This window comes from Podarcis erhardii, assembly GCF_964252035.2.
Source record: "Podarcis erhardii genome assembly, chromosome: 17".
Classification (NCBI taxonomy): Eukaryota; Metazoa; Chordata; class Lepidosauria; order Squamata; family Lacertidae; genus Podarcis; species Podarcis erhardii.
In genome coordinates, this window is record NC_138515.1 from 22,839,254 (window position 1) to 22,866,610 (window position 27,357).

The 27,357-nt window shown below is 43.8% G+C and overlaps 1 protein-coding gene across 1 annotated transcript in view; it reads right to left on the reverse strand.

Moving 5' to 3' along the window:
• Positions 1–27,357, reverse strand: part of GRIN3A (glutamate ionotropic receptor NMDA type subunit 3A) — a 111,566-nt gene that overhangs the window by 21,358 nt on the left and 62,851 nt on the right. The window contains 3 exon segments of the mRNA XM_081844835.1: positions 10,357–10,508; positions 17,956–18,071; positions 18,855–19,000. Of these exon segments, the coding sequence (XP_081700961.1) occupies positions 10,357–10,508; positions 17,956–18,071; positions 18,855–19,000 (414 nt within the window).

Genomic DNA, 27,357 nt, shown 5'->3' on the forward strand with positions numbered 1-27,357 from the left:
TTATTACCAATACCATTAGATGCTATTGGTATGGTAAGCGAAATGCCACACCAAACTGAAATACAGAATTTCCCCGGATGGAACTCAACTAAACCATTACGAGTTATACCTGTACAAGGGGAATTCTGTGTACATAAATCATCAGATGCAGCTGATTCTCCCATGATAGGCTCTTCTCATTGTCACTATACTTGGGATTATAAGAAGAATAGTCATACCTGGGCACACGGTACTACCTATCGAACTCGGAATACCTTGCCCTGTGCACCTCCTTTTATTCATGCATGGAAAGTGGTGTGGAACATAACTGTGACAGAAAAAGGCAATCTAACATACTGCACTGTAAACTCTCTACCCCTTTTGGTATTTCGCCTTCTGTATTCCCCGTACCAAAAACCTCAGACCCGATGGTTGTGGTGGATATGTGGAGAATGGGCATACAAGAAACTCCCTTCCAAATGGAGTGGGACTTGTTTCTTGGGTTGGGTATTACCACCAATGTGGATTATGCCCACTAGTTCGGCCAGGCGAACACGAAGGAATGCTGATATTTCTCATATAGCAGGAGGAAGTACCCAAAGTTGGAGCGGTACTGATGATTGGCCACCAGAGCGCATTATAGCCTATTATGATCCTGCCTCCTGGAATCCTGGTGAGCTCATACAAGGGGCACAGGATCCTATTTATAATCTAAACAGAATAATTCGATTGCAAGCAGTAGTGGAACTTGTAACCAATGCAACGGCCCAGAGTTTGAGACTTATTGCACAACAGTTGGATGAAAGTAGAGCCGCCATTTTGCAGCTGAAAATGGGAATGGATTATGTACTTGCCAGGCAGGGAGGCCTATGTGGAGTCTTGAACTTGACAGGGAATGCCTGTTGCTTTAACATTTCTGATAATGGTGAGGCAATCCGTGTGTTGGCCACAAAGATGGAGAATATAGCACATGTCCCAGTACAAACATGGGAAGGATGGGATATGGGATGGCTCACCAATTGGTTACCTAATGTCACAGGACTCAAAGGGATACTATTGTCTTGCTTGTTTTTCTTGACAGTAGTAGTATTGGTTTTATGTATGATGCCATGTATCATTTCATGTTTTAGAAGTACAATTAGCAAGATGGTTTCAAATGAAACTCTACCTCATATCATGGCCCTATACAGAGCTTTACCTCAGGAATATGATGAAGGTCAAGCTATCAAGGACACTTGGGATGAAGGTCCTTGAGCTTGAAAGGGGGGAATGAGGCACCTAACCATAAGCCTGCATTTTTATCAAAGCTTCTATATATTTCAATCAAGGCTTGTATTTAAAAATGAGCTTAAAAAAAGGATTTTCAAATGTTTCATGCCAGGCAGAAGAAACCTTGGCCATTCTCCTAAGACAAGAGGGCCCCATTGATTTATAGTAGAAAAACAATTCTCAAAGTCATAAAAAGGGAGAATTACATATGCTGCCCCAAGGCTGAGAAAACACCATTAGGAATGGGGTAAGATAATACTAATGTGCCTCCCAGTAAAATGAGCCAGATCTTCTTTCTAAGGTTGAAAGGCCAGGAGCAAATGGAAAGAAAAACATTTAGCTAGAAGAAAGAGAGCATTTTTGGGGAAGTCTTTTTCTAAAGCCATTCTTTCTTAAACTGAAGAGGCTTCTTTTAAGAGCTGTTTTACTGAGTTTCTTCCTTTTTACTTTGAAAAGCTTTATTCTTTTAAGAGGCTACCTATGATAAATGTATGAAATATATTAGCTTAAATATATTGGCTTAAATGTAATTATGCAAAGGATTTAAGGAATGCTAGATTCTTATTTCATAGAGTCATATTGCAATAGGAGACCAGAGGGGCAAATGAGCCTAGCCCCCCCCCCCTGCCAGACAGAAGACGCCATCCAAGCAGTCTTGATATATAGTTGTCAGGCATTTGTTTAGAAACATTAAATGAAGGAAATCTTTCAATGTTGATGTGAAACTCAAGATCCTTGACATCTGTTGAACATAAAAAATGTAAGATTAAACATTTGTTTTAGAAGGCAATAGGGCAAGAAGGGCAAGAGGTGAGCTGGTAATTAAGATTCCATGTAAGATATATTATTACTTATATGTCATATATATAGCTCTTTGTCTCCCTTATAAGGGCAAGGAAATGGGTGTATCTTTTGTGGGTGTATTTTTTGTGATTGGTTCTAGCAAACAGCCAATAGGAATTTCAACCAGGCTGATTGGACAGAGGCAGCCACAGGAGGAGCAAAGGGGGCTGGATTAAGGGAATATAAGTGCTGGCCAGAATGGCAGGAGGCCAGGCCAGAGCTTGGTAACCATGTACCACTGTGCCTCTTATTTATTTGTCTGACAAATAAATTACTATTTTAATTTCTCTATTGCTGCGTTGAATATTTCATTCCAGCTAAGCGTTAACCACAAGCAGGGTGCTACACCATTGCTGCTGCAGAAAATTTCTGTTCTCATCCTGAAGCAAAGTTCTTAACCCAGGGTACTATTTCTGGGTTAGGGGAGTCTGTAACCTGAAGCATCTGTAACCTGAAGCGCCTGTAACCCGAGGTACCACTGTATATGTGCAAATAGAACCATACATCACCAAGGCACCACCGTCTCTAGTGACCTTTCTTGTAAGGAAATCAAACCTGAGGTATGCACTGGAATGCTTGAAATCTCTCACCACCTGGAGCAGGCTTCCTCAAACTTGGCCCTTCAGATGTTTTTGGCCTACAACTCCCATGACCCCTAGCTAGCAGGATCAGTGGTCAGGGATGATTGGAGCTGTAGTCTCAAAACATCTGGAGGGCTGAGTTTGAGGAAGTCTAGCCTGGAGACCGGGGAGAATATAACAAAGGTAAACAAGCCAATCCTAACATTTCCTTAAAAGGATTTACTGCTGAGACTAGACAATACATTTACCATATGATCATCTCTCTCTCTCTCTCTCTCTCTCTCTCTCTCTCTCTCTCTCTCACACACACACACACACATCTATATCTATCTATCTATCTATCTATCTATCTATCTATCTATCTATATCATCTATCTATCTATCATCTATCTATCTATCATCTATCTATCATCTATCTATCTATCTATCTATCTATCTATCTATCATCTATCTATCTATCTATCATCTATCTATCATCTATCTATCTATCTATCTATCTATCTATCTATCTATCTATCATCTATCATCATCTATCTATCATCTATCCGAATAGTATTGCAGATTCAAGTGGTAACAAGAATAGCACTATCACACAAGTGTGTGTGTTGTGTAACTGTGACTCTTCCACCTTATTTCCTCCTTTGCTAGGCCTCTGGGAACTGGACATGCAAACACAGCTTTTGCTTGGCAAGTGTAAAGAAGGATGCAGCCTTGAGCTTGACAGATAAACTCAATATCCTGCCTTTAGCCTGCACAGATATCTCAGATGTAAGCAAGGGTTATCTAATCTGCAGAAGGATTTTTCAGCTAGGGCTATCTTCTGCTTTAACAGTTACAGATAGGTAGCCGTGTTGGTCTGCCATAGTCAAAACAAAACAAATTCCTTCCAGTAGCACCTTAAAGACCAACTAAGTCAGTTCTTGGTATGAGCTTTCGTGTGCATGCACACTTTCGTGTGCATGTATCTGAAGAAGTGTGCATGCACACGAAAGCTCATACCAAGAACTGACTTAGTTGGTCTTTAAGGTGCTACTGGAAGGAATTTGTTTTGTTCTGCTTTAACAGTTCACATCTCCTCTAGTATAAACTTAACATTTTGTTGTTGTTACATGGAATCACAGAATCATTGAATTGTAGTGTTGCAAGGAACCATGAGGACCATCTAGTCAACCCGCTGCGATGCAGGAATCTTTCATCCAACGTGAGGCTCAAACCCACAACCCGGAGATTAAGAGACTCATGCTCTACTGACTCAGCAAGGCTGGGAGAATATTTGAAGCCACTTCACCTCATGTTCAATGGCCAAGGCCTTCTGTTCTAAAAGGCTCATCACTTAGCAGGAGCGAGAGAAGCTTCTGCCTGAAACAATGGACAGCCTTGGCCAGCATATAATTCTAGGCTAAATGGATCAATGGTGTGACTCAGTAGAAACTCCCAAAACAGCTAATTTTTTAATGAGCCAATATATTGTGTTGGTACTTTATAAACAGTAGTAGAAGAAAAAACACCGTCCATGCTAGTGCAGTTTATTCTCTTTCTGCTGCCCATGCAGAAGGATGATATTTAGCTTCTGAGATTCGAAAAAAAAGTAGTCCAGATAGTTTCCAACTGATGCTTTGTAACTGAAGAGCTCAGCGGGGAGGTGTTTTTTGTCAAGATCCTGACTGGTGAGGGGAGGGTGAAGCCTTCCTTACCCCTGGTGTGTTGCTGCCCTGATGAAAATTGGTATTAAGTTTTTAAAAACCCTGATATAGTTGTTAACAAAGCATTTAGCAGCACATGTAGTTTGATGCTCTATGGCAGAGGTGTCTAATCTGTGGTCCTCCAGGACTTGTTGGGAGTACAACTCCCATCATCCCTGATTTTTAACCAGGCTGGCTAGAACTCCAGCATCATCTTGGAGCCACCTCTGCTGTACAGACCAAAAGGATGCTGAAATCTTCCAGAATCAAAGATTCGTGTAATTATGGTTACATTTAAAAAATACATAGAGGGCTGCAAAGCATGATTCTTAAGCAAGCAAGCAAGCAAAATGCATGCAATCCTTTACTTAAATTTAGAAACATAAAGATTGCTTTTCAGCATTCCTAATAGGCAATTTTGTGCAATGCCTCAAAGGCTCAACTAGATGTCTCTCTTCCAGTACGGATTAACTTCAGCTTTTGAGTGTCATCACACATTTACTCCATTGTGGTTTAACTTTTAATTCAATAGGAGGCTTCTAAATAAATGTTATTACATTTTTTTTCACTGCAGGAGTTGCCAAGAAGTGTTGTCTCTCTCTCTCTCCCCCCCCCCCCCCATTTAAACAACTTGACAGACTTTTCTTTCTGACCTATTAGCTCCTTACCGGGGGAAAAAAGGAAGAAGAAGAAAGTTATATCCTTTTTGCATTCCGCAGGCCAGCTTTTTCCTGGCAAAGGTACTGTTTCCTCTGTAAGTACCTTGATGCTAATGGACGGCAATTGCCTGTTGTTCCTTTTAATACAATTTCATCCAAGTGGACAATATTCCAGAATATGTAAAGGACCAAGAGGTCAGAGATTATAGAGTTTGCTGGGTGCAGGCGTGCTGCCTTGAAAACTGGCATCCCCCCAATAACATTTTATTTTGGATGACACTGTTGTTGGAGAATGTGGAGTGTATCTGGCTTTCAAGAAACATCTCGAGATCAGCAGGTTGTCGGCATTAACTTGCTCTGCTTAAAGCCTACTGATTTCTACACGGCTGCTGCAATGAGTGCTGGAGGGAAGACCGCTCACTGCTGCAAGGCCCATTTCTATCTGGCCTAGCGGGCAGGGCCCACACTCACCCTGAACAGCTAAAAGAGGCTCCTGGGAGGTCACTCAGACACTGCCGGAACAACTCTTGGGTTGGGGCAACTGGCTAAAATGCTTAAAACGTTTCTAATTTTGGTTCCTCTGTTTCATTTTTGTTGGGTTGGTGTTGGTTAAATGTTTAGTTGGGGTTGGTGGTTACTTTAATTTGGGTATAACTGTAAATTGTTTATTCTAATTATTATTATTATGGATTTTTATTGATTTGTTTGTTGCTTGTATAGGATATCTTGTTTTTTTATGTTTGATGTTTTGTTGTGTTTTATATATTGTAAGCAACTCAGAGTTGCTGGGGAAAGCCAGCTAGATGGGCGGGATATAAAATAATAATAATAATAATAATAATAATAATAATAATAATAATAATAATAATATAGCCCCATCTATTTTTCTGTGCTCTACAACATCCAGAGCTGGGGAACCATTGGCTCTCTAAATGTTGTTGGGCTCCAACTCCCATATACTCCAGCTAGCATAACTGCTAGTCAGGGATGTATTGTGGCATGGGCAAAGTGCCCATTCAGCACGCCAGCGGAGTGCGCCAATGGAACAGAAAAACACCAGACAGTCCCAGGTAGGGTCAGTCCCTTTACTGATAATATAATGCAGCCTCACAGCTTATAGGTGGCATACAGTTGTAATATACAGTCCTTCCAGCAGTATGCAGGCTGGATCTAGACACATCCCAAAAATGTTTCAGAAAAATGTATTGTAAACCTCATCATGGGAAATCACATCGCTGAAAGATGTAACATCACAGCGGCATCTGGTGTCATGGCGTTATAACGCATTTAAAATGCCTTTTCTTTTTCCACAGTCTCATTGCAGTGTTCCAAGACAGACTAGGCTCTGGCCAAGGCAGTGGTAGAGCATATGCCCTCACTGCCCAGTGCAGACACGTTCCCGAGGGGTGCGGGGCACAGAGGGTGCCCTCCCAAGCATGGGATAGCTACTCGGGTGCATGGAGCGGTGCACATGCCCTGCAGCCGGGGGTGGAGTGAGCTGCTGGTGGCATACATTTGGCACACAGCCTGCCCACAACTTCCAAGCCTCCCCCAGCTGTCAAAACGAAGGGGGAAGGGCGGGATGCTGCTGGCAAAGCGGCGCAGCTCCTCTGTTCCCCCGACGACTCGGGGTAGGCTTGGGAGTCACGGGCGGGTGGGCAGTGTTTCCAAATGTCACCCCCCTCATCAAAGGCACCTGGGGTGGTCCGCCCCCACCTCACCCCCTTCCTCCGCCCCTGGGCCATGGGCAAGGGTCAAGAGCAAATTTGCTTCAAACACAAGTACATTTAAACTTTAGATTGTGCTGACTCGCTCTCAGATGCTTGCTTAACCAATTCCTGGTGCAGGACAAACACACTCGAAAATCAACCAAAACACCTAACTCAACCCTTTCTTGTCCTTTGATGATGGGAGTTGGAGTGCAGCATCCTCCGTGGGACCACAGGTTCCCCACCCTTGCAACATACAATCCAGTTTTGCAAGTTCACAACCTGCGTATCTCAGCCTTACAGATGAAGCCTAAAGTTTCCTTCCCTTTTAAGGTGCCATTCCATCAAAAGGCAGCAGCGATTGTTCTCATAGTTCTCGCCACACATCACCATAATCCCCAAACTGCAAAATTGCTACATTTGTCTTAGCAGAGGGCGTTTATTTTCCCGGTGTTTTTCACCCCACTGTCCCTTGCATTAACAGTGATTTGTCCTACTTTTCGCCATGCTGAAGCGCAATTATTCACTTTAGCATATGGCTTTGGATTAATGGAAGCAGCTACGTTTTGCCATGGTAACTAATATGGCTGTAGCTCAGCAGCAGAGTGCACAGACGGCAAGCGAGAGGTCTCATGTTCAACGTGACATCTCCAAGTAGGGCTGGAAAGGCTCCAGCCAAAACTCTGGAGAGCCGCCACCACCACTCAGCATTGCCAATGAGCTGACTTTGCACAGGCCTGATGACTATTGGGCTGTGATAACGCAGAGGTGGGATTTTCCACTGCATTATGGAACGCACTCCCTGAAATATGAGAGGCCCCAGCTTCTGAAGACCTATTCACCTAGACTAGTGTTTCCCAAACTTGGGTCTCCAGTTGTTTTGGGACTACAGTTCCCATTATCTTATCCCTGACCACTGGTCCTGATAGCTAGAGATGATGGGAGTTGCAGTCCAAAACAGCTAGAGAGACCCAAGTTTGGGAAACACTGACCTAGAAATTTCTAAGGTTTCTCATCCCGAATCGTCTGTTTTCAATTGCTCTACAGTGGTACCTCGGGTTAAGAACTTAATTCGTTCTGGAGGTCAGTTCTTAACCTGAAACTGTTCTTAACCTGAGGTACCACTTTAGCTAATGGGGCCTCCCGCTGCCGTGCGCGATTTCTGTTCTCATCCTGAAGCAAAGTTCTTAACCCGAGGTACTATTTCTGGGTTAGTGGAGTCTGCAACCTGAAGCGTCTGTAACCCGAGGTACCACTGTATTGTCTTAATGCTGCTACTTTAATGTGCATCTTAATAGTGGATGCTTATATTTCAACATTTGCACAACTTCTTATACTTTGTCAACCATATGGCTGCTTTGCTTACACAAACCCCACAGCAGCATGGGTTCATAGCCACTGAAAAGTGAAACCCAGAGCACTGTGTGGCTGCATGTGGAAAGGAATCAGTAGAGTTAATCTTTGGTATTTGACTGGCTTACATTGGGCTCAATGGTCCTCTGTATTCATCATGCTGCAGCTTCCAAAACCACCTGGGTGTGTCAGAGATTGGCTGGATGAGGAGGAGTGGTAGAAGCTGCCTGACCGAGAGCCCCCTCAGGGAAAGCACAGAGGGAGAGAATTTGGATCCTGGCTTCAGGTGGTGAGAAACTAATCACACCCCAGAGGAGGAGAGGAGCTGGGAGGTAATGGAGGCTGAAATCTTGAAGGATGACAAAGAGGAAACAGGTAGGTGCCCCAGTACAGGACAGAGACAAGAATCAGACTTGGCAGCTCCACCACAGAGCCACCTGGACAGATTCTGTGCTGACAGCCTGCAAGTCCCTGCTCCCCACCCCGCTCCCAGAACAAGGCGTCTATTGCATGTTACTGAGCAGAGAGCCAAGCAGAAACCAAGAGGCTCCCTCGGGGCTCACCATCAACAGAGGGAGGGGCCTGACACAGAGGGCTAAGAAGTGAAGGGGGAGCTACAAGCCAGTCCAGGCAACTGCTTCATTAAGACCAGAGCAACCCTTAGAAGTCTCCTTGTGTTCTCTGTTCTGCTTCTTTTATAAATAAACTAACTCTAAGTTAGCCAGTGTTTCACTGACTTTCTCTGATCTGCAAACGACCTGTTCTCCTTGTCGGCTCCCTGACAATGTGCCAATTAACCGTACATCATACAGTGGTACCTCGGTTTAATAACAGCCCTGTTTATGAACTATTCGGTTACGAACTCCGCAAAACCGGAAGTAGTATCCCAGTTTGTGAACTTTACCTCAGTCTAAGAATGGAAGCCGAACGGTGGAAGGGCACTGGTGGCAGGAGGTCTCATTAGGGAAAGCGTGCCTCGGTTTAAGAATGGTTTTGGTTTAAGAACGGACTTCTGGAATGGATTAAGTTTGTAAACCGAGGTACCACTGTATTGGCATTTTACCAAAGTGCTGCTCAGAGGCTTGTCGTATTATTTCTCTCTCCACCACTTCTAATAGTCATTGTTATTCAGACCTCCAAACACAAATACAAAGGACAGGAGCCCACCTGCATGAACAGCTACCTCTATTCACTCTGTTTTGCTCCCTTGACACCTTTTTAACCCCCCCCTGTAATTTCTGTATTTTTTGTTTTGTTTTATTCTTTAATTCTCAAGAAGCACACATGGTTTGCTTTTCACCCAGGGCAGCAAGAGCAATTGCTGCCCATTTCTGGTCAGTACTTAGAGGGAGCCACCGTTGAACCTTGGTGCATCAAGGTTTGGGATTTAGCAATACTGGAAAAGCTGATTCAAGAAGGCCTGATTGCTTAAGGGGCAAATTCAATATGACAAGGTTTCACAATACATGGTTTTCTTTTATTAAATTTCCAACAGGACACAAGGAGTTCAGAAAAAGTTCCTTTGCAGTGCACATTTCTGTGGAGTGGGTAATGGACATGTGTTGTTGCTCTAGTGGATACCTTGACAGGTTAACAGAACATCTATACAAGAAGCATTTGGCCTGGGGAAAAGGCCAGGAGAAATATAATTGTTAGATGGTTGCGTCTCTCCCCACTTTACTTTGTATTATTTTATTTCCTTCTAAGGAAAAGGAAAATGAAAATCTTTTTTTAAAAGAAAGAAACACACCACATGATCACATTTCAGCTGCCTTTGCATGCTAATCCCACACACTTCTTGGAATAACTCTGCAAACAGCACTCCTTACATCAACCAGAGGCAGAGGAAGCTGCTTGGGCTCCTGGGACGGTGTGCCCAGGGGTGGGGTGAGCTGCCCATAGGGGTGGAATGCACTGTGGGGTCTCTGGAGTCTGCCTGCCTTCTCCCACTCAGCTGCCCTATAGCTGGGGGGAGGCAGTGGGCGGACCGTTTGGGCAGCATGGAGCCTGAGCGAATCCAAGCCACTGTGTCTCTCCCAGGAGAGACGTGTGGCTCAGGCGCAGAGTGCTGTCTGGCATTTTGTCACCCCTCTCAGTGGTGACACCTGGCATGGACCACATCCCCCCTTCCTCCACCCCTGACATCAACACCAATTATCTTTTAATTTCTCCCCTTGCTGCATGCCACGTACTGAGTATGTGTGCGTACATGTAAGTAAGAATCTGAGCCAAGAGAAAAACGAGGATGCTGTCGGCTGGGTAATTACGAAACGTCTCTTACCTCAGTCACAGCAAAGCTTCTTTTCCCACACGGTACAACCTTGTACCACTTGTCATGCAAGACATCCATGAAGCCATGGGACTTATACTGGCTTATCAGTTCAGAAATATTTGAGGTTAGTGGAGAGTTTGGAGGAAGGCCAATACCATACCCTATGGAAAGACAAAACACAGTGCAATTAGAGAGGCACAAATTTGGAAGACATCTCACGAGGTCACCCTTGTCCATTGTTTTGCCATGATGACCATAATAATAATACCCACATTTTCCTGAGTACTCTTCAGCTTGCTTATATACTCCATGAACAGTGGATGTTGCCAGCTGGATGTCCAAACTGAATTAGGACTAATCCAATTTAAAATTCAGTGTCTATCCAGGGGTCTCCTGAGAACAATTGATTGGCTGCACAGCTGAATGTGGGTTGCTCTTTTTCTTATAACGAAGCAAAGGTTCCTCTCCCTCCCCCAGATCATTAATTAAGGCTTTTTTTGTCTATTAGTATCTTCATTTTGGCAATAAAAGTCCAATAACAGATGCTGGTTAGCCAATCATCATACCTTCAAAATGTCAACAAATTTGCTTCTCCCACTTTCTCACACCAGCTGTGGGGGGAGGGGGGAAAGCATAACTTATTTGTCCTTCCTGATCCACTCCAAACCTATAATATGCAAGGGATATTAACCCTAACCCTCACCTACCTTGTAGAATGAAAGTAAAGACCCCCCCCATGTTCCACGGAATAAAGTGTTCAAATATAAATGTTAACAAATATATGCATATGTGTTTACTCAGTTCCCTGGAAAGCCATAATAATAATAATAATAATAATAATAATAATAATAATAATAATTTATTATTTATACCCCACCCATCTGGCGGGTTTCCCCAGCCACTCTGGGCGGCTTCCAATAAAACACTAAAATACAATAACCTATTAAACATTAAAAGCTTCCCTAAACATGTGGTGCTTGGGATATAGTTTTGTGACTGGCGAACAATCAACAAAATTATATACCTCCCCCATCGTGGACCCCCAGTTCTAAACACACTATAATTCTATTATGCGAAATAAGTCGCTTGAAGATGAAATGTCTCCACTATTGTAAGAGGGATTTCCACCCTCATTTGCTTTGTTCAGTTTTGTTGTTCCTTGTCAACTGGCCAAAATCAAGGATCTCTCTGTGAGCCACAAGAATAAGTGACAACTATTGGCAAATGTGGAGGCTTTTCAAGGTCACATAAGTAATAATGAGGTAACCCAAACAGGGAGCTCATCAGAACCGCAAGATTGAAGCTATTTCCACCAGAGCAGTCACAGTCTCCTCTAGTACTACTTCAGATTGTGTTGTGATTTGCAGACAATACATCTGTTATTGTGCACAAATGTGAATGTGTGAGTGCATGTACACCCACACACCATGTGGATTCTTTGTGCCCCATCCGCCCCCGTGTATACACATAAGTTCATTTGTCTCTTCATCTACTGACAAACTGGATACAGACAAGGAAAATGCTGTCATAATGACTGATGGGAGTGTTTGCAGAGGGTTCGTATAATGCAGAGGTGGCCAACTCCCAAGAGATCTACTCACAGAGTTAAAAGCTGACAGTGATCAACCCCATTTTTGGGGGTTCAGGTCAACGAACGTTGTTGAGCTTTTTTTAGGGGAGCCAAGGTTCTTGAGCTTCTTTGGGGGGGGGAGCCAGTGATCTACCACTGATCTATCAAAGTGATCTACTGGTACATCACGATCTACCTGTTGGACGTGCCTGATATAATGCATAGCAAACCTTTGGTTCCTTTGCATCTAGAGACATTTTGAACCTCGGATCCCGGTCAGCGTGGGTTGGGTTCCCCCCACTCCACCACAGCCCCAAAGTGCAGCACTTTACTTTCCCCTCAGATGGAAATGATAACTGTTCACATATCTTGGAACAGACACAACGGCTTGTGCCAAAGATTGGGGCAGCGTTGCATGCATGACATGCGACGTCACATCACAACCATTGGGAGGAGGTAGGAGCAGAGCTGAACACAGTGCCAGAAGCTCCTCCTCTCAGGTGCTCAGCCTCCTCCTCCTGCCATTGGGGGTCTGCCTCCGTACCAAAAAATATTGGGGGGGCAAATGAGCCCAGCCCTTAGGAGATGGCACCCTTGTCTTGCAGAAGGTAATGGGGAGTACTTGGAATGGAAGCTTGACCAGCTCCTTCTCTCATCAGAAACCAGCCATCGTGAATCATGGCTGCTTCCATCCTCTCAGCCCCAATGCGGATTCTATTCCTTGGTCACACTAAAGTGCGACAGAGTGCTGGGAACTACTGCAATGCACTCTATGTGGGACTACCTTTGAAGGTGACCCGGAAACTACAACTAATCCAGAATCTGGCAGCTAGACTAATGATTGGGAGTGGCCACCAAGACCACATAACACCGATCCTGAAAGATCTACATTGGCTCCCAGTACATTTTCAGGCACAATTCAAAGTGTGGGTGCTGACCTTTAAAGCCCTAAACAGCCTCGGCCCAGTATACCTTGTTGTAAACAAAAATCTGCCCTTTCCCCCCTTATGGGGTATCCAAGAGCCCATATAGAGTCCTTACGTAGGTTCCCTATTGGTAGGAGAAAATAACAAAGGCCAACCAGAGAATATTGAGAAGCAAAGCAGCTAGTAAGCCTAATCTTTATTGATCTGTTGCAACAGGGTCCTCACTCACCACATGCTGGAGGGAGGAGGAACCCAGAACAATGGCGCGCAAGGCAAAGGAGCGTCTCCACTCCTATCGTTCAGCCTGGACACCGAAGTCCCGCTCTGAGGGCCTTCTGGCAGTTCCCTCACTGCGAGAAGTGAGGTTATAGGGAACCAGGCAGAGGGCCTTCTTGGTAGTGGCACCTGCCCTGTGGAACGCCCTCCCATCAGATGTCAAGGAAATAAGCATCTAATTGACTTTTAGAAGACAGCTGAAGGCAGCCCAGTTTAGGAAAGTTTTTAATATCTGGTGTTTTATTGTATTTTTAATATTTTGTTGGAAGCTGCCCAGAGTGGCTGGGGAAACCCAGCCAGATGGGCGGGGTATAAATAAATTATTATTATTATTGGAAAGTGGGGCAGAATATTGGAAACTATTTCTAGTCAGGTGTAGATCTCTTTGCATGTATGTATGTGGAGGGGGATGCTTGTGGTTTGCACTGTCATAAACTGGATGTACAATGACTATGCTACATTGCTTCCCATTAACTATGCATGTGAGTCCTGCATTCAAATGCCAACTCATAGCTCCAAAGATCCTTTGTATGAAGGGGTGGGGGAGGAAATTGGGCTGGCTGGGGTCAATGAGAGTTGTATCCCAAAACAATGCAGGGTACCAGGTTGATGAAGGGTGGTACTGATAGGCATAAAGGTAAAGGTAAAGGGACCCTGACCATTAGGTCCAGTCGTGACCAACTCTGGGGTTGTGGCGCTCATCTCGCTTTATTGGTCAAGGGAGCCGACGTACAGCTTCCGGGTCATGTGGCCAGCATGACTCAGCCGCTTCTGGCGAACCAGAGCAGCACACGGAAACGCCATTTACCTTCCCGTTGGAGCAGTACCTATTTATCTACTTGCACTTGACGTGCTTTCAAACTGCTAGGTTGGCAGGAGCAGGGACCGAGCAACGGGAGCTCACCCCATCGCGGGGATTCAAACTGCTGACCTTCTGATTGGCAAGTCCTAGGCTCTGTGGTTTAACCCACAGCGCCACCTGCGTCCCACTGATAGGCATAGGGGTATGTTTATGTGTGTGTCTGGTAAGAAATTTTTTAAAAGTACATGTATTTTGTGTGCCACAGTTAGTTCACTGTTGCACTAACCTCTAAGTGCACAGAGAGAAGCAGCAGGTTCAGATTAGTAAAACAGAAGAAGCAAAAAGCTTTTATGCCTATTAAGTGGGTGAATTCACAAACAACTCTGCAAGTTGCCAGCGGGAGATTGCTAATTGCTTGTATAATCACCCTTTTTAGCACATGCAAATTCATGACTATTTGCGGCAGAAGAGTAGCCCACAAAGCCATGAGCACAAAGCCAAGAAGCAGCGGGAAGTCGGCAGCCCCACTGCCATGTTATACAACTAGGAAATTAGGCGACGTTGTAGTGTGTGTGTGTATATATATTTATATATATGGGTATATACACATGAAACTATATTTAGCTGGTTGAGCTGGCCTGCTCTAGGGGCTTGCCCGTTCTAATCAGCTAAACACACATAGGCGGGAGGGGAAAGTCAGGCTACCGAAAGTTTAAAGTCAAGTTCTAGAGAGAGGCAGGCAGGAAACTCAAAGTAGTCTCAGAGAAAGAGAACGGCATGTTCAGGACTTGTGCACTTGGATTTGGCAACTACAGATGCACCAGGGGAGTGAAACAATGGCCCGAAGGAGCAGAGGAAACAGACCAGTTTCAATATGCAAACCAGTTCCTGGATTGCATCTCTTTGTCACACTACAGCATGACCAGAAGAAGAAGAGGAGTTTGGATTTGATATCCCACTTTATCACTACCCTAAGGAGTCTCAAAGTGGCTAACATTCTTCTTTCCCTTCCTCCCCCACAAGAAACACTCTGTGAGGTGAGTGAGGCTGAGAGACTTCAGAGAAGTGTGACTGGCCCAAGGTCAACCAGCAGCTGCACGTGGAGGAGCGGGGAAGCGAACCCGGTTCACCAGATTACGAGTCCACCGCTCTTAACCACTACACCACACTGGCTCCCTGACCAAAAAACTGAATGCCGGGCAGATCTACGGTTGATTTGAGAGCTGCATTAACATTCTATAGGCTGTCCTGCAGGCTAACAGTACATTCATTCTCTGGGTGTTGATCCGTATGTCACCAAAACACCACCATCAACAGACAAGAGGAAGGTACCAGCAGAGTGCATGTGTGAGGAATCCCAAGGTTGGCAAAAAGCAAAAAGCAAAACTCTTGGGTTTTTTGGGGTGGACCCCTTAGGTAGGAAATTGCAGAACAGTTAAATGAGGACATGCTCCGTGGCCACAAAACACTGGATAGTTCAAATACAAAGACCCTCCAAGTGTCCCTATTTTCCAGGGACAGTCCTGGATTTTACAGAAGCCACCCTAGTTTCTGATTAGACCCCAGAATGTCCCACATTTTGTCCCAACATTTTGAAGACATCAGGATGTCCCAACATTTTGAAGACATCAGGAGGCAGTCCTGTACCCAGCCAGATGGGTGGGGTAAAATAATAATAATAATAATAATAATAATAATAATAATAATAATAATAATAATAATAATGGCAGCAACATCCCTCTTTTCATCAGAGAAATGTTGGAGGGTATGTAATATTTCTGCTTTTATCTGTGAAAAAATGGAGGGTAAGTTAGTGGTGCTGAGAGCCTGTGACTGCTGCATGCAAGTCATGAATCTAAAGGACATTTAAAACACACCCCAAGGATTTTTTGAGTTATCAAATGTGTGGTGTGTTTGCAGCCAAGGGCTGGGGGACCTTTGACTCTGCAGATGCCATCGATCTACAGCTCCTCTCATCCCTGACCACTGGCCATGCTGAATCCAGCTGATAACAGTTCCCCAGCCCTGGCTTAAGCCTTGCAATATGAGCTTTCAAGGGATTTGGTAATCTGAGACAGCAGCTACCATGTCATTATTCATCCACAGCAACGGAGAGTTTAAAATGGCTTTTCAAACTGTCAGGTTGGACCGCAGCACCGCCAAAGTCTTTAAAATGGCAGTGCTCGAGTTACAGATAGAACCACTCGACTTCTCTTGGCTTCATTTAGCACATCAAGTGGCAGAAAGTGTGCTTGGTCCAGCACAGAGGTCGGTGGGTGTGTAGTTTGATAGATTGCTGCAGAAAGCGGCGGACGGGAAGTGGGGAAAGGGCATCAATCACGTCCAGCTTGGATCATTCCTCCCAGAAGAGTGAAGAAGCCCAAAGTCTAACGGCTCCTATTATGGTCCATGGTGGTTATGTTGCTGGTCCTTCAAGCCGTTCTTTTGAGTTTCCTTCATATCAGCCTCAAGGGAGCATAGCGGTGGGAGAGGCAAACCACCCATTTGGTTGAAAAGTCAATATGTCTGTTTGGAAGAGGTATCGGGGGAACCCAATTTAGGGTGCAGTTGTGCACCAACAGCACCAGTGAAACCAGGACTCTGAGTCATGAACCACTGGAACTTTAGCGAGCGCCTTCAGTTGCAATCCTGTACCACACACACATTTACTTGGAGTAAATGCAATTGAACTCACCGAGACTTCTGAGTAGACATGTGTGGGATTGAGCTGTTTTGTCATTTAATGCCCAAACAGACAAACCCCCAAAACCTGATTATAAAGGAAGTGAGATGTACTGGAAATGATGGAAGTGATTGATGTTGTGACAAATATCAGTGACGGTTATGGATGGCAGGCAGCCTGAAATAATCCCAGAGAGGAAAACATACAACAGCAGCACAGTCTCAAGTCTAATCAGAAGTAATCCCCTTTGAGTTCAATGGAACTTACTCCCAGGTAAGTGAGTTCAGGATTTCAGCCAAGACGGCTTTGGCTTGCACCCAATGTTAGCATAGATCCACCGAAATCCAATGTAGCACAGATCCACTGAAATTTAACAATATTTTTAAATTTGGTCCATTCAGTTCAATGGGTCCGCCCTGAGTATACAGCCTTTTGATTCCAGAGGCTGAATTGATGACTCATTACACAGCCCCAAGACTTACTGCTTTTCATGCTACACCCCGGGCTGTCGCTTATTTATTTACTTGTATTTAAAACTTTAAATGATTGCTATTGTACTGTTTTCAATACTGAAATGCTTCGAATTTTATTATTGTAAGTCATCTGGTGGGCTTGTGTAAAAGAGAAAGAATCATAGAATTGTAGAGTTGGAAGGGACCATGAGGCTCATCTAGTCCAACCCCTTGCAATGCAGAAATATTTTGCCCAATGTGGGGATCAAACCCCCAACCCTGGGATTAAGAGTCTCATGCTCTACTGACTGTTAGGCTTCGGGGAATTGGCTTCCTCCCCTGTGGCCGTAAACAAGCCGATCAACGAAAGGGAATTCTTACCAGTTTGTTTCTTTAATAAACACAGCGAAGGACAAAAGAAAGCATCTAACCAGAATGGCGGTGCTCCCAATTAAGGTCTCTCCCGTCTCCATCCCTATTAATCCACATCGCTCCCACATTTTGTAATCTGAGTTTGTACCCTCTGTGCTTTCTGTTCTGACACTTTCTGAGCTCTCCGGGACTTTGGGGAAGGGGGTGGATATACTATCCAGAGACTGTGAATCTGTTAACTCTCTCTCTCCCTGTGCTTCTTCTCCTAGCTGTTCCCCATCCAGTATCCCCCAGCTTCTGCCTTCTGAACTATGCCCCTCTGCAAACCACTGTTCCAAATCTATACTGTCCTCCTGCTCCTGGGAAGATCCAGGATCAGGGGGAGGGTGTGGCTCCCACCATTATTATCAGTGCAGCCCTCCTCTGGGGTAGCACACTGACTGAGTTACCCCAGTTAGCTGGATGTATGTATAAGTAATAAAGAATAACTGAGTGGCCATACACATTTGTAGAAAGATATTTCCTACCTTCAATAGCAAATGGTTTCCCCACTGTTAAAAGTTTGCAGTCGGCATCTATTGACACTTCATAATCCAGGAGTGCTTTGTCCATGATGAAGGCATCTAGTTTCTCTGGATCATGCCTGTAAGTCAAAGCATAAAACCACCACCACCGAGAAAAATCACTTGATAAGGAACAAGAAGCTATTCCACTGTATTCATCTGCAGAGGCCTTATTGTTTCTGGATGGAAATTCTGGATCTAATTTAGCTAATCCTCAGGAAGCCTTTAACATAAACACTGTACAAAATCAAACAGAAATCTAATTTATAAGTCAATAAACACAAGTGCTTGATGCTGATGTCAGAACACATAGTAGTCAATCGATTTATTTATCTGATTTTTTGGTGTGTGTTTTTTTAAAAACACACCTCTACGAATTGAAACTAAGTTGGTTTATAAATGCTTTAAAATGCATTTTATCTAAAATATAATTAAAAATAACCAGAGATTATTTTAAAGGAAATGGGTAATATTTTTTTTAAAAAACAATTAAAGGTTGTCTGGAAGGATTCCCTAAATAAAAATGATTTGATGGGTCCAGAAGGCTAAAAATATATTGGCCACAACACACCTGTAGTTAAGAATTTCAGTGGGAAATATTTAAAGGCATGTATAATTCATTACAATTGATGGAGCTTTCAAGCACTTAACTTTGACTTTGAGTTCATAGAGCATTGTACAGACTTCTCTGGTGGCTTAGCTTTGATGGTTTTTAGTAATCTCTGCCAATTTACACAGGCTAAGCATCTAGGTGGAACTGAGCCAAACGGTGGCAATTAAGTCAATCTATAGGAAACCTACCAGATCCCAAAGGTCCACCTCAAGATACAGTATCTTTATGTGAAATTGCAATGTGCACTTACTTCAGGTATTCCACTCCATCGGGAGTTGCAGGCACATTGAATCTTTTCATGTACTCGTGCATGTCTGGAAAGCTTTGCTTGAAATAATCTTCCGCGCTGCTTTCTCGCACAGTTCCAAAGCGAAACCCTTGTGAAGGGTGGTGCAGCTAAGGAAAAATAATGAAACATTTTTTTTTTCAAAAAAGACGAAGGAATATGTATTATGATTTCTGTGTCCAGGGTAGCTGTCTACCAGCTCTATCTGGTATGCAGACTGAGACCCTACCTGCCCACAGACTGTCTCACCAGAGTGGTGCATGCTCTGCTTATCTCCCACTTCAACTATTGCAATGTGCTCTATGTGGGGCTACCTTTGAAGGTGACCCAGAAACTGCAACTAATCCAGAATGCAGCAGCTAGACTGGTGACTGGGAGCGGTCACTGAAACCACATAAAACCGGTCTTGAAAGACTGGCTCCCAGTATGTTTCCGAGCACAATTCAAAGTGTTGGTGCTGACCTTTAAAGCCCCTAAACGGCCTCAGCCCAGTATACCTGAAGGAGCATCTCCACCCCCATGGTTCTGCCCAGACACTGAGGTCCAGCTCTGAGGGCCTTCTGCTGGTTCCCTCACTGCAAGAAGTGATGTTACAGGGAACCGGGCAGAGGGCCTTCTTGGTAGTGGCACCCGCCTTGTAGAACACCCTCCCATCAGGGAGTATAAATAATAAATTATTATTATTATTTCATTCATGGGTGAGGAACCTCTGGCCTTTATTATGCTGTTGGACACCAACTCCCACCAGCCCTAGCTAGTGTGTCTAACCATCAGGCGTGATGGGTCCTGTAGTCATAGAATCATATTATCATAGAATTGTAAAGTTGGATGGGACCATGAGGGTCATCTAGTCTAACCCCCTGCAATGCAGGAAAATTTAGCCCAATGTGGGGCTCAGACCCACAACTCTGTAATTAAGAGTCTCATGCTCTACCTACTGAGCTATGTACTTGGCCCATAAACATCTGTACCTCAACATCATTTAGTTCCTCTAGCTTCTCAGGCCTTTGAGCATCTCAGCCACATTAACAGATGAAGATCACAACTTCTGTGCTTAGGGAGTTAAGTGCTTAGAGTCTTCAGTTGTCTGTGATAACTGTCTGAGTTGTGTGATGGGCTGCACAGTCACTGTGGGATCATTCTCCTGATCTAAGATTCCAACATCCTCACAATTGAAAGAACTGTATGCTTACACTTTGCTTTCCATTCTCTTCCTTCTACATTTTATTAATTTATTAATTTATTAAATTTATTTCTTGCCCTTCTTCCCAAAAGAGCCCAGGACACTAAATGACAAAACAATGGAAGTATTGAAAAACAATTTCATTACAGACGCAGACTGTTTTGCGGAGGTTTTTTTAAAAAAATCAACCTTGGAGGTAAGCCTGGAGGCAGGCAGGTGCTTTGAAAGCTCAGTCAATACTCAGGACTTAGCTATACAGATGCAAATAAAATGCATTGTAAGGTGCATTATACAAATGTGACACCAGATGGCGATGGTGAGCTATGGAAAAAATTCAATATATTTTTCAAAACTTTTTTTAAAAGCATTTTCACAGCGTTTTTTAAATACAAGTCTAGATTCTACCTCAATCAACATATTGTTTCAATGGCGGAGCCAGATCAGAGTGAGCTTCTTTTATAGGAACAGCTGCAAACTTTGGGTGTCACCTGTCCTCTGTTCAGCAGGTAGCTGCAATACCATTCTCTGTCCATTTATGGTGGTGGTGCTAAAGTACAGCAGAGATCAGATGCGCTATCATTTGGCAAGTTTATACTGTGGCACAGACTATAAAGTATCTGAATGACAAAACACCAGTTGCAAAGAATAAAGTATTCTTTTAAATCTATGTTGTTGTTGTTTGTTGTTTAATCGTTTAGTCGTGTCCGACTCTTCGTGACCCCATGGACCAGCGCACGCCAGGCACTCCTGTCTTCCACTGCCTCCTGCAGTTTGGTCAGACTCGTGTTTGTAGCTTCGAGAACACTGTCCAACCATCTCGTCCTCTGTTGTCCCCTTCTTCTTGTGCCCTCAATCTTTCCCAAGATCAGGGTCTTTTCCAGGGAGTCTTTTCTTCTCATGAGGTGGCCAAAGTATTGGAGCCTCAGCTTCAGGATCTGTCCTTCCAGTGAGCACTCAGGGCTGATTTCCTTAAGAATGGATACGTTTGATCTTCTTGTAGTCCATGGGACTCTCAAGAGTCTCCTCCAGCACCATAATTCAAAAGCATCAATTCTTCAGCGATCAGCCTTCTTGATGGTCCAGCTCTCACTTCCATACATCACTACTGGGAAAACCATGGCTTTAACTATACGGACCTTTGTTGGCAAGGTGATGTCTCTGCTTTTTAAGATGCTGTCTAGGTTTGCCATTGCCTTCCTCCCAAGGAGCAGGCATCTTTTAATTTCGTGACTGCTGTTACCATCTGCAGTGATCATGGAGCCCAAGAAAGTAAAATCTCTCACTGCCTCCATTTCTTCCCCTTCTATTTGCCAGGAGGTGATGGGCCCATTAAATCTATAGTATGCCTAATTTTCCTACAGTTAACAAGAGAAAACCATGGTCTTTTAGAATGTTCAGTATCCAACCCCACTATCCTCTCATACAGTTCAACCAATTTTCAGATTTTAGATACAGAAGTTGCCAATATATATGCACCCTAATATACTGCATTGTTGTATGTCATTTCCCATAATGTCTTCACTTTCATGCACACTTTCCCCCTAATATATGCAATTTTGTGAATAGGGTTTTGCTGGAGAATTAGATTGCAAAATTCAAAAAAGTGTGAACTTCAAAAGATAGTTGTGTTTTAGTTCGCATATTATTTCAGAAAGTGTGAATTTGATAGATTCAAAATCTCCCCTTTCCCCGAATTTTAAATCAAATTGCACATGCGAAATTCAACACGGAATTGTGTGACTGTAAAATTTTGCAACGATATTCCATGTTTTTGAGTACTTTAGACTTGATGGAATCTCTTGATAGTTTCCTCAAGCATAAAATATGAATCTCAGCTGTCAAATGCTACAGACCATTGCACATTAAATACCAAATACCATTTCAGGCCAACTACCAAATTCAGTAAGATATGAAATACCATTGCATTCCAGCATATTAATGCTTCAGTTGCAACACATGAAAAAAAGAAAGAATTTTATGTCAAACTACTGAATGCAATGATCAAATATTGTAATAAAATATCAATAGGGAAATCCAATACTTTCATATTTCAGGTACAAGTTTCACTTGTTCAGCAAATGTTCAACAAACATTTGAATATTCAGAGAATATGGTGAACTTCCAATACAAACACTTGCAGAGGAGAATGGGAAGAATATGTTTTGTGAGCAAATTCATTTCCACAAGAACTCTGCTCTGTGGCCAAAGTCTCTCAGGGGAAATGGAACTGATTTTGGAGACCAGGCATACTTCACTACAGAGCTACTTCACATTACCTCATCTTTTCTTAATGTTTTTTTGGTCATAAATAAGACTTAGGGAAAAGCTTGTGAGGAGAATGCTTAAGTCTCCTTCTCCTTAATGCTCAATGTCATTTAGTGCCATTTCGAAAATAGACCTGTGCCATTATCAGGCTAGTTGTGGGCCTACTTCTGTCTTGTCACTATCCTTCAGTCATTATTACATCAAAACACCTCTGCTGCTCCTTAACTGAGTGATGTGATTCCTGAGTTTCAGATACTTAAGAAGTCCTTGAAGGATACTTCATGTCTAAAGTTCGTTTCAGCGGCCTAATCCGGCCTGGCGGTCGGTTCAATCCGGCCCCTGTGGCAGTTTATTTCCTGGGGTAAAATCCTAAAAAAAACCCTCAACAACTTCAATCCTAAAAAAAAGCTCAACAACTTTGGTTGGCCCTTTGGTTGGCCCTCACGGCCCTTTACTTCATCAAATCTGGCCCTCTTTGAAAAAAAGTTTGGACACCACATAACCACTCGCTAGTCAAAGAGCTCACAACTGTATTGTGAACAAGAGTATTTGAAAACTGAATATGCATGCCTCTCTGTAGCATAGTTATTTTCAGTTACAGTGTTTGTCAAATCAAGGTAACAGAATTGCCCAGCAAACCTAAAGAGATTCAAATAATATTTCCAAAATATGCACACAAGCCACATCTTGCTGACCCCTCTGCTGTTCTGTTCTGCTTGTCTGCCATGACCCTGATACACACCCTTCTATTTTCCAGGGACAGTCCCAGAATTACAGAAGGTGTTCCAGTGTCTGATTTGATCCCAGTATGTCCCAGTTTCCCCTTCTTCCTCCCCTCCATGTCTCAGAGAACCTCTAAAAGTGGGGTATGTGGAGATGCAAAAATGGAGTCCTGTTTATATTGAAAATTAAATTCCTGCTAAATTCCTGCTGAATGAAGAAAATTAAATTCCTGCGCTAAATGAAGAAAATGGTGAAGCTGGCATACAAAGCCTTCCCTATAATTTTGAAGGAAAATGTCACCAAGACACTTTTAACTGCAATGCCAATTCTTTAATTGCAATGCTTCACCAGTCAGCCATTTTTTAAAAAGGAAATGTGTGAAGTGTTTATTCCTTTATTGTAAATGGAGCTTTATGCTGCAAGCCTTTATATGTCTACTCAGAAGTAAGTCACACTGTATTCAATGGTGCTTACTCCCAGGTAGCTGGGTAAAGGCTGTAAAGTCTTAAACTGCTATTCTAAGCATTTTTATACAGAACTAAGTCCCACCAAGTTCATTCTCTCAGTTTCTTCTTCTTCTTCTTCTTCTTCTTCTTCTTCTTCTTCTTCTTCTTCTTCTTCTTCTTCTTCTTCTTCTTCTTCTTCTCCCTCTCCCTCTCCCTCTCCCTCTCCCTCTCCCTCTCCCTCTCCCTCTCCCTACTACTATTACAATTATACCTTTTCCCCTGGCAGGGGCCCAAAGCAGCTTACAGCCAAATTTTTATTTCATTGTATTTATCTATGTAAGGTGTTGTACATGATCCCTTCCCTCACACAACCATCTTCCTTCACAACAATCCTGTGAGGTAGGATTGGCAGAGATCTTGTAATTGGCTCAAGGTGACAGATTTCTATGTGTACAATACGTCTATGTGTCTGTCAAGTTCTAACACAGGAGAAGCTTCCTGATGTAGAATAGAAACGCCTCTCTTTTTATTGGAGAAATGTTGGAGGGTATGATCTAAAGGCAGCTCTGCAGCTTTCGATAACAGAAATGCATCCCAGAAATTAGCTATTTCCCCATTTAATTTGCAGTTGAGCCAAACAGAAAGTTGAATAATTGCCCCATAAACACAGCAGGGGGGCAATAGCTGGCACCAATGCTTTATTGGGGGACGTACAGCACACACTCTCACGCGCTTGGCAAAGGCTGCTTTCATTGCAGTCATGTGCTCACTGATTCACTCTGATTAAATCTCTCTGAACTAAAAGGCTGCAGATTCATCTCCAGCTCTGTGACACAGCCGGTCTTGCAAAAATGCAGATAGGGTGCCCAAGGCTGCTGTAAAAGTCAGCGACATTAGCACGCACGGCTGTCAGGAATGGAGGCCTGGGCTAGTCCAGAAATCACTTTTCCTAGCATCTGTAGCAGAGCTCTTTCCAAGCAGTAATCCAAATGGGTCCTTACTTTAAAATTTGATCTTGTTTTTGCCTCAGGGATTTCTGAGGTCCAATTCTTAATAGCTTTGTTGTTGCCACCTGGAACGCCATTGCACAAGGAAAGATATATGTGACAGTTTTACCACACCACTGCACCTGATGCTGTAAAAAAAAATATTGTTACTGCTGTTGCGGGATGATATAGAATTTTGGGAATGACATGTAGCCAGAGAGGCTCATGGGACGCCCATGCAGATGTGGTGATTTTCATCACTCCAAGGCTATCTCTTGCAACCATAAAGGCTTCTTCTCAAAAGAAAGGTTTACAACGTGTGATGCTGCTTCCACAGGGCTGTCAGGAAATTGGCTCTTGACTATGAGGACAATTGGAAATGGGAATGATGGGCAGTGACTCTGAAACACAAGGACTTACCCTCCCAAAATGGCTGAGCACCCCGCCCCCCAAGCTAAGCATGGTATTGAAAAAAAGAGTGCTGTTGTAGTCAAGGCTAATTCACAATGTACATTATAATCTACGGTTGTCATATTTCTAGAAGTAAAATACAGGACACAAAGCTTTTTTTGGGGGGGGCATGGAACTCAAAGTTGTTAAGCATTTTGGGGGAAGAGCTTTGTCAAAGAGTAAGTACCGTATTTTTCGCCTTATAGGACACACCGTCCCATAAGGCGCACCTAGTTTTTAGAGGGGGAAATAAAGGGGAAAAAATTATTTCCCCCCCCCAGGTGTTGGGCTGGGGTGGGGGAAGCCCGAGCTTCCCCCGACCCCAGCCCCCAAACAGGCAGCTCTCTGCAAGCCGTGGGAGCCCAGCATCGGCTCCCACTGCTTGCGGAGAGCTGCGCGAAGCCTGGAGAGCGAGAGGGGTCGGTGCGCACCAACCCCTCTCGCTCGCCAGGCTTCAGCGAAAGCCTGCATTCGCCCCATAGGACGCACACACATTTCCCCTTCATTTTTGGAGGGGAAAAAGTGCGTCCTATAGGGCGAAAAATACGGTAGCTCAGAGCAGCTGAACTCAAGCCTTTTTCAGGGTGTGAGGAGGGGAAAGGAAAATATTCCTTTTTGAAATCCTGGAGGGCAGCTGCAGGACCAGGGCCAGATTTAGCTTTGCTGAGGCCCTAAGCTACTGAAGGTAATGGGGCCCTTTATATGTCCAGCTGTCCTTTGTCAACAACAAATTGTCACTGTTTTTTGTTTGTTGAATATATGCTATATGGTAATTTATGGACCTAAAGCCATTTGCACATGCAGAATGTAGCCACCCTATATATAGAAATGAGCAAACCAGTGATATTTTAGGAAGCAGGCTAGCAGGCGGGGCCCATTACTTATATTATAGGAGGCTACACAACACAAAACACTGTTGCTGTATGTAGGATTTATTTTATTTGCTTTTCATCTTGTATTTTGGAAATGTACATCCAGGGTGTTTTTTCCTTTATTTTTTTGCCCCCCCAAGAGAGTGGGGCCCTAAGCTATAGCTTATTTAGCTTATACATAAATCTGGCACTGTGCAGGACAGTGCAGATCATGAGTAGGCAAACTAAGGCCCGGGGGCTGGTTCCGGCCCAATCGCCTTCTAAATCCGGCCTGTGGACAGTCTGGGAATCATAGAATCATAGAATCATAGAATCATAGAGTTGGAAGAGACCACAAGGGCCATCGAGTCCAACCCCCTGCCAAGCAGGAAACACCATCAGAGCACTCCTGACATATGGTTGTCAAGCCTCTGCTTAAAGACCTCCAAAGAAGGAGACTCCACCACACTCCTTGGCAGCAAATTCCACTGTCGAACAGCTCTTACTGTCAGGAAGTTCTTCCTAATGTTTAGGTGGAATCTTCTTTCTTGTAGTTTGGAACCATTGCTCTGTGTCCGCTTCTCTGGAGCAGCAGAAAACAACCTTTCTCCCTCCTCTATGTGACATCCTTTTATATATTTGAACATGGCCATCATGTCACCCCTTAACCTCCTCTTCTCCAGGCTAAACATGCCCAGCTCCCTTAGCCGTTCCTCATAAGGCATCGTTTCCAGGTCTTTGACCATTTTGGTTGCCCTCCTCTGGACACGTTCCAGTTTGTCAGTGTCCTTCTTGAACTGTGGTGCCCAGAACTGGACACAGTACTCCAGGTGAGGTCTGACCAGAGCAGAATACAGTGGCACTATTACTTCCCTTGATCTAGATGCAATACTCCTATTGATGCAGCCCAGAATTGCATTGGCTTTTTTAGCTGCCGCGTCACACTGTTGGCTCATGTCAAGTTTGTGGTCAACCAAGACTCCTAGATCCTTTTCACATGTACTGCTCTCAAGCCAGGTGTCAGCGTGTTTATACCTGAGTAGAATGTGTGCTTTTATTTAAAACGCATCTCTGGGTTATTTATGGGGCATAGGAATCTGTTCATTTCCCCCCCAAAATATAGTCCGCCCCCCCCACAAGGTCTGAGGGACAGTGGACTGACCCCCTGCTGAAAAAGTTTGCTGACCCCTGGTGTAGCTGGTTCTCGACTCGGTGCAAGGCAGCTTCCAGTGTTCCCTGGAATGGTGCTGCTGTCCTTAAGCAGCAGGTCCTGAAGTCTGAGGCTCATCGCTGTAGGATTTGTTGATCCGAAGAGCTCCCAGTGCCCTCCTAATCCTTCTTGACAGTTCTTGAATGTACATCATCATCAGCTGTCAGATTACATATCTCCAAAGAGAATGGCAGGAGATGACAAAGAGCAATTTCACTTCTAATATTTTAGGGCCAAATTAGATGAGGGGATGAAAATGCATGTATAGTGGTACCTCTGGTTAAGAACTTAATTCGTTCCGGAGGTCTGTTCTTAACCTGAAACTGTTCTCTCTTTCTTTGAATTTTTTATTA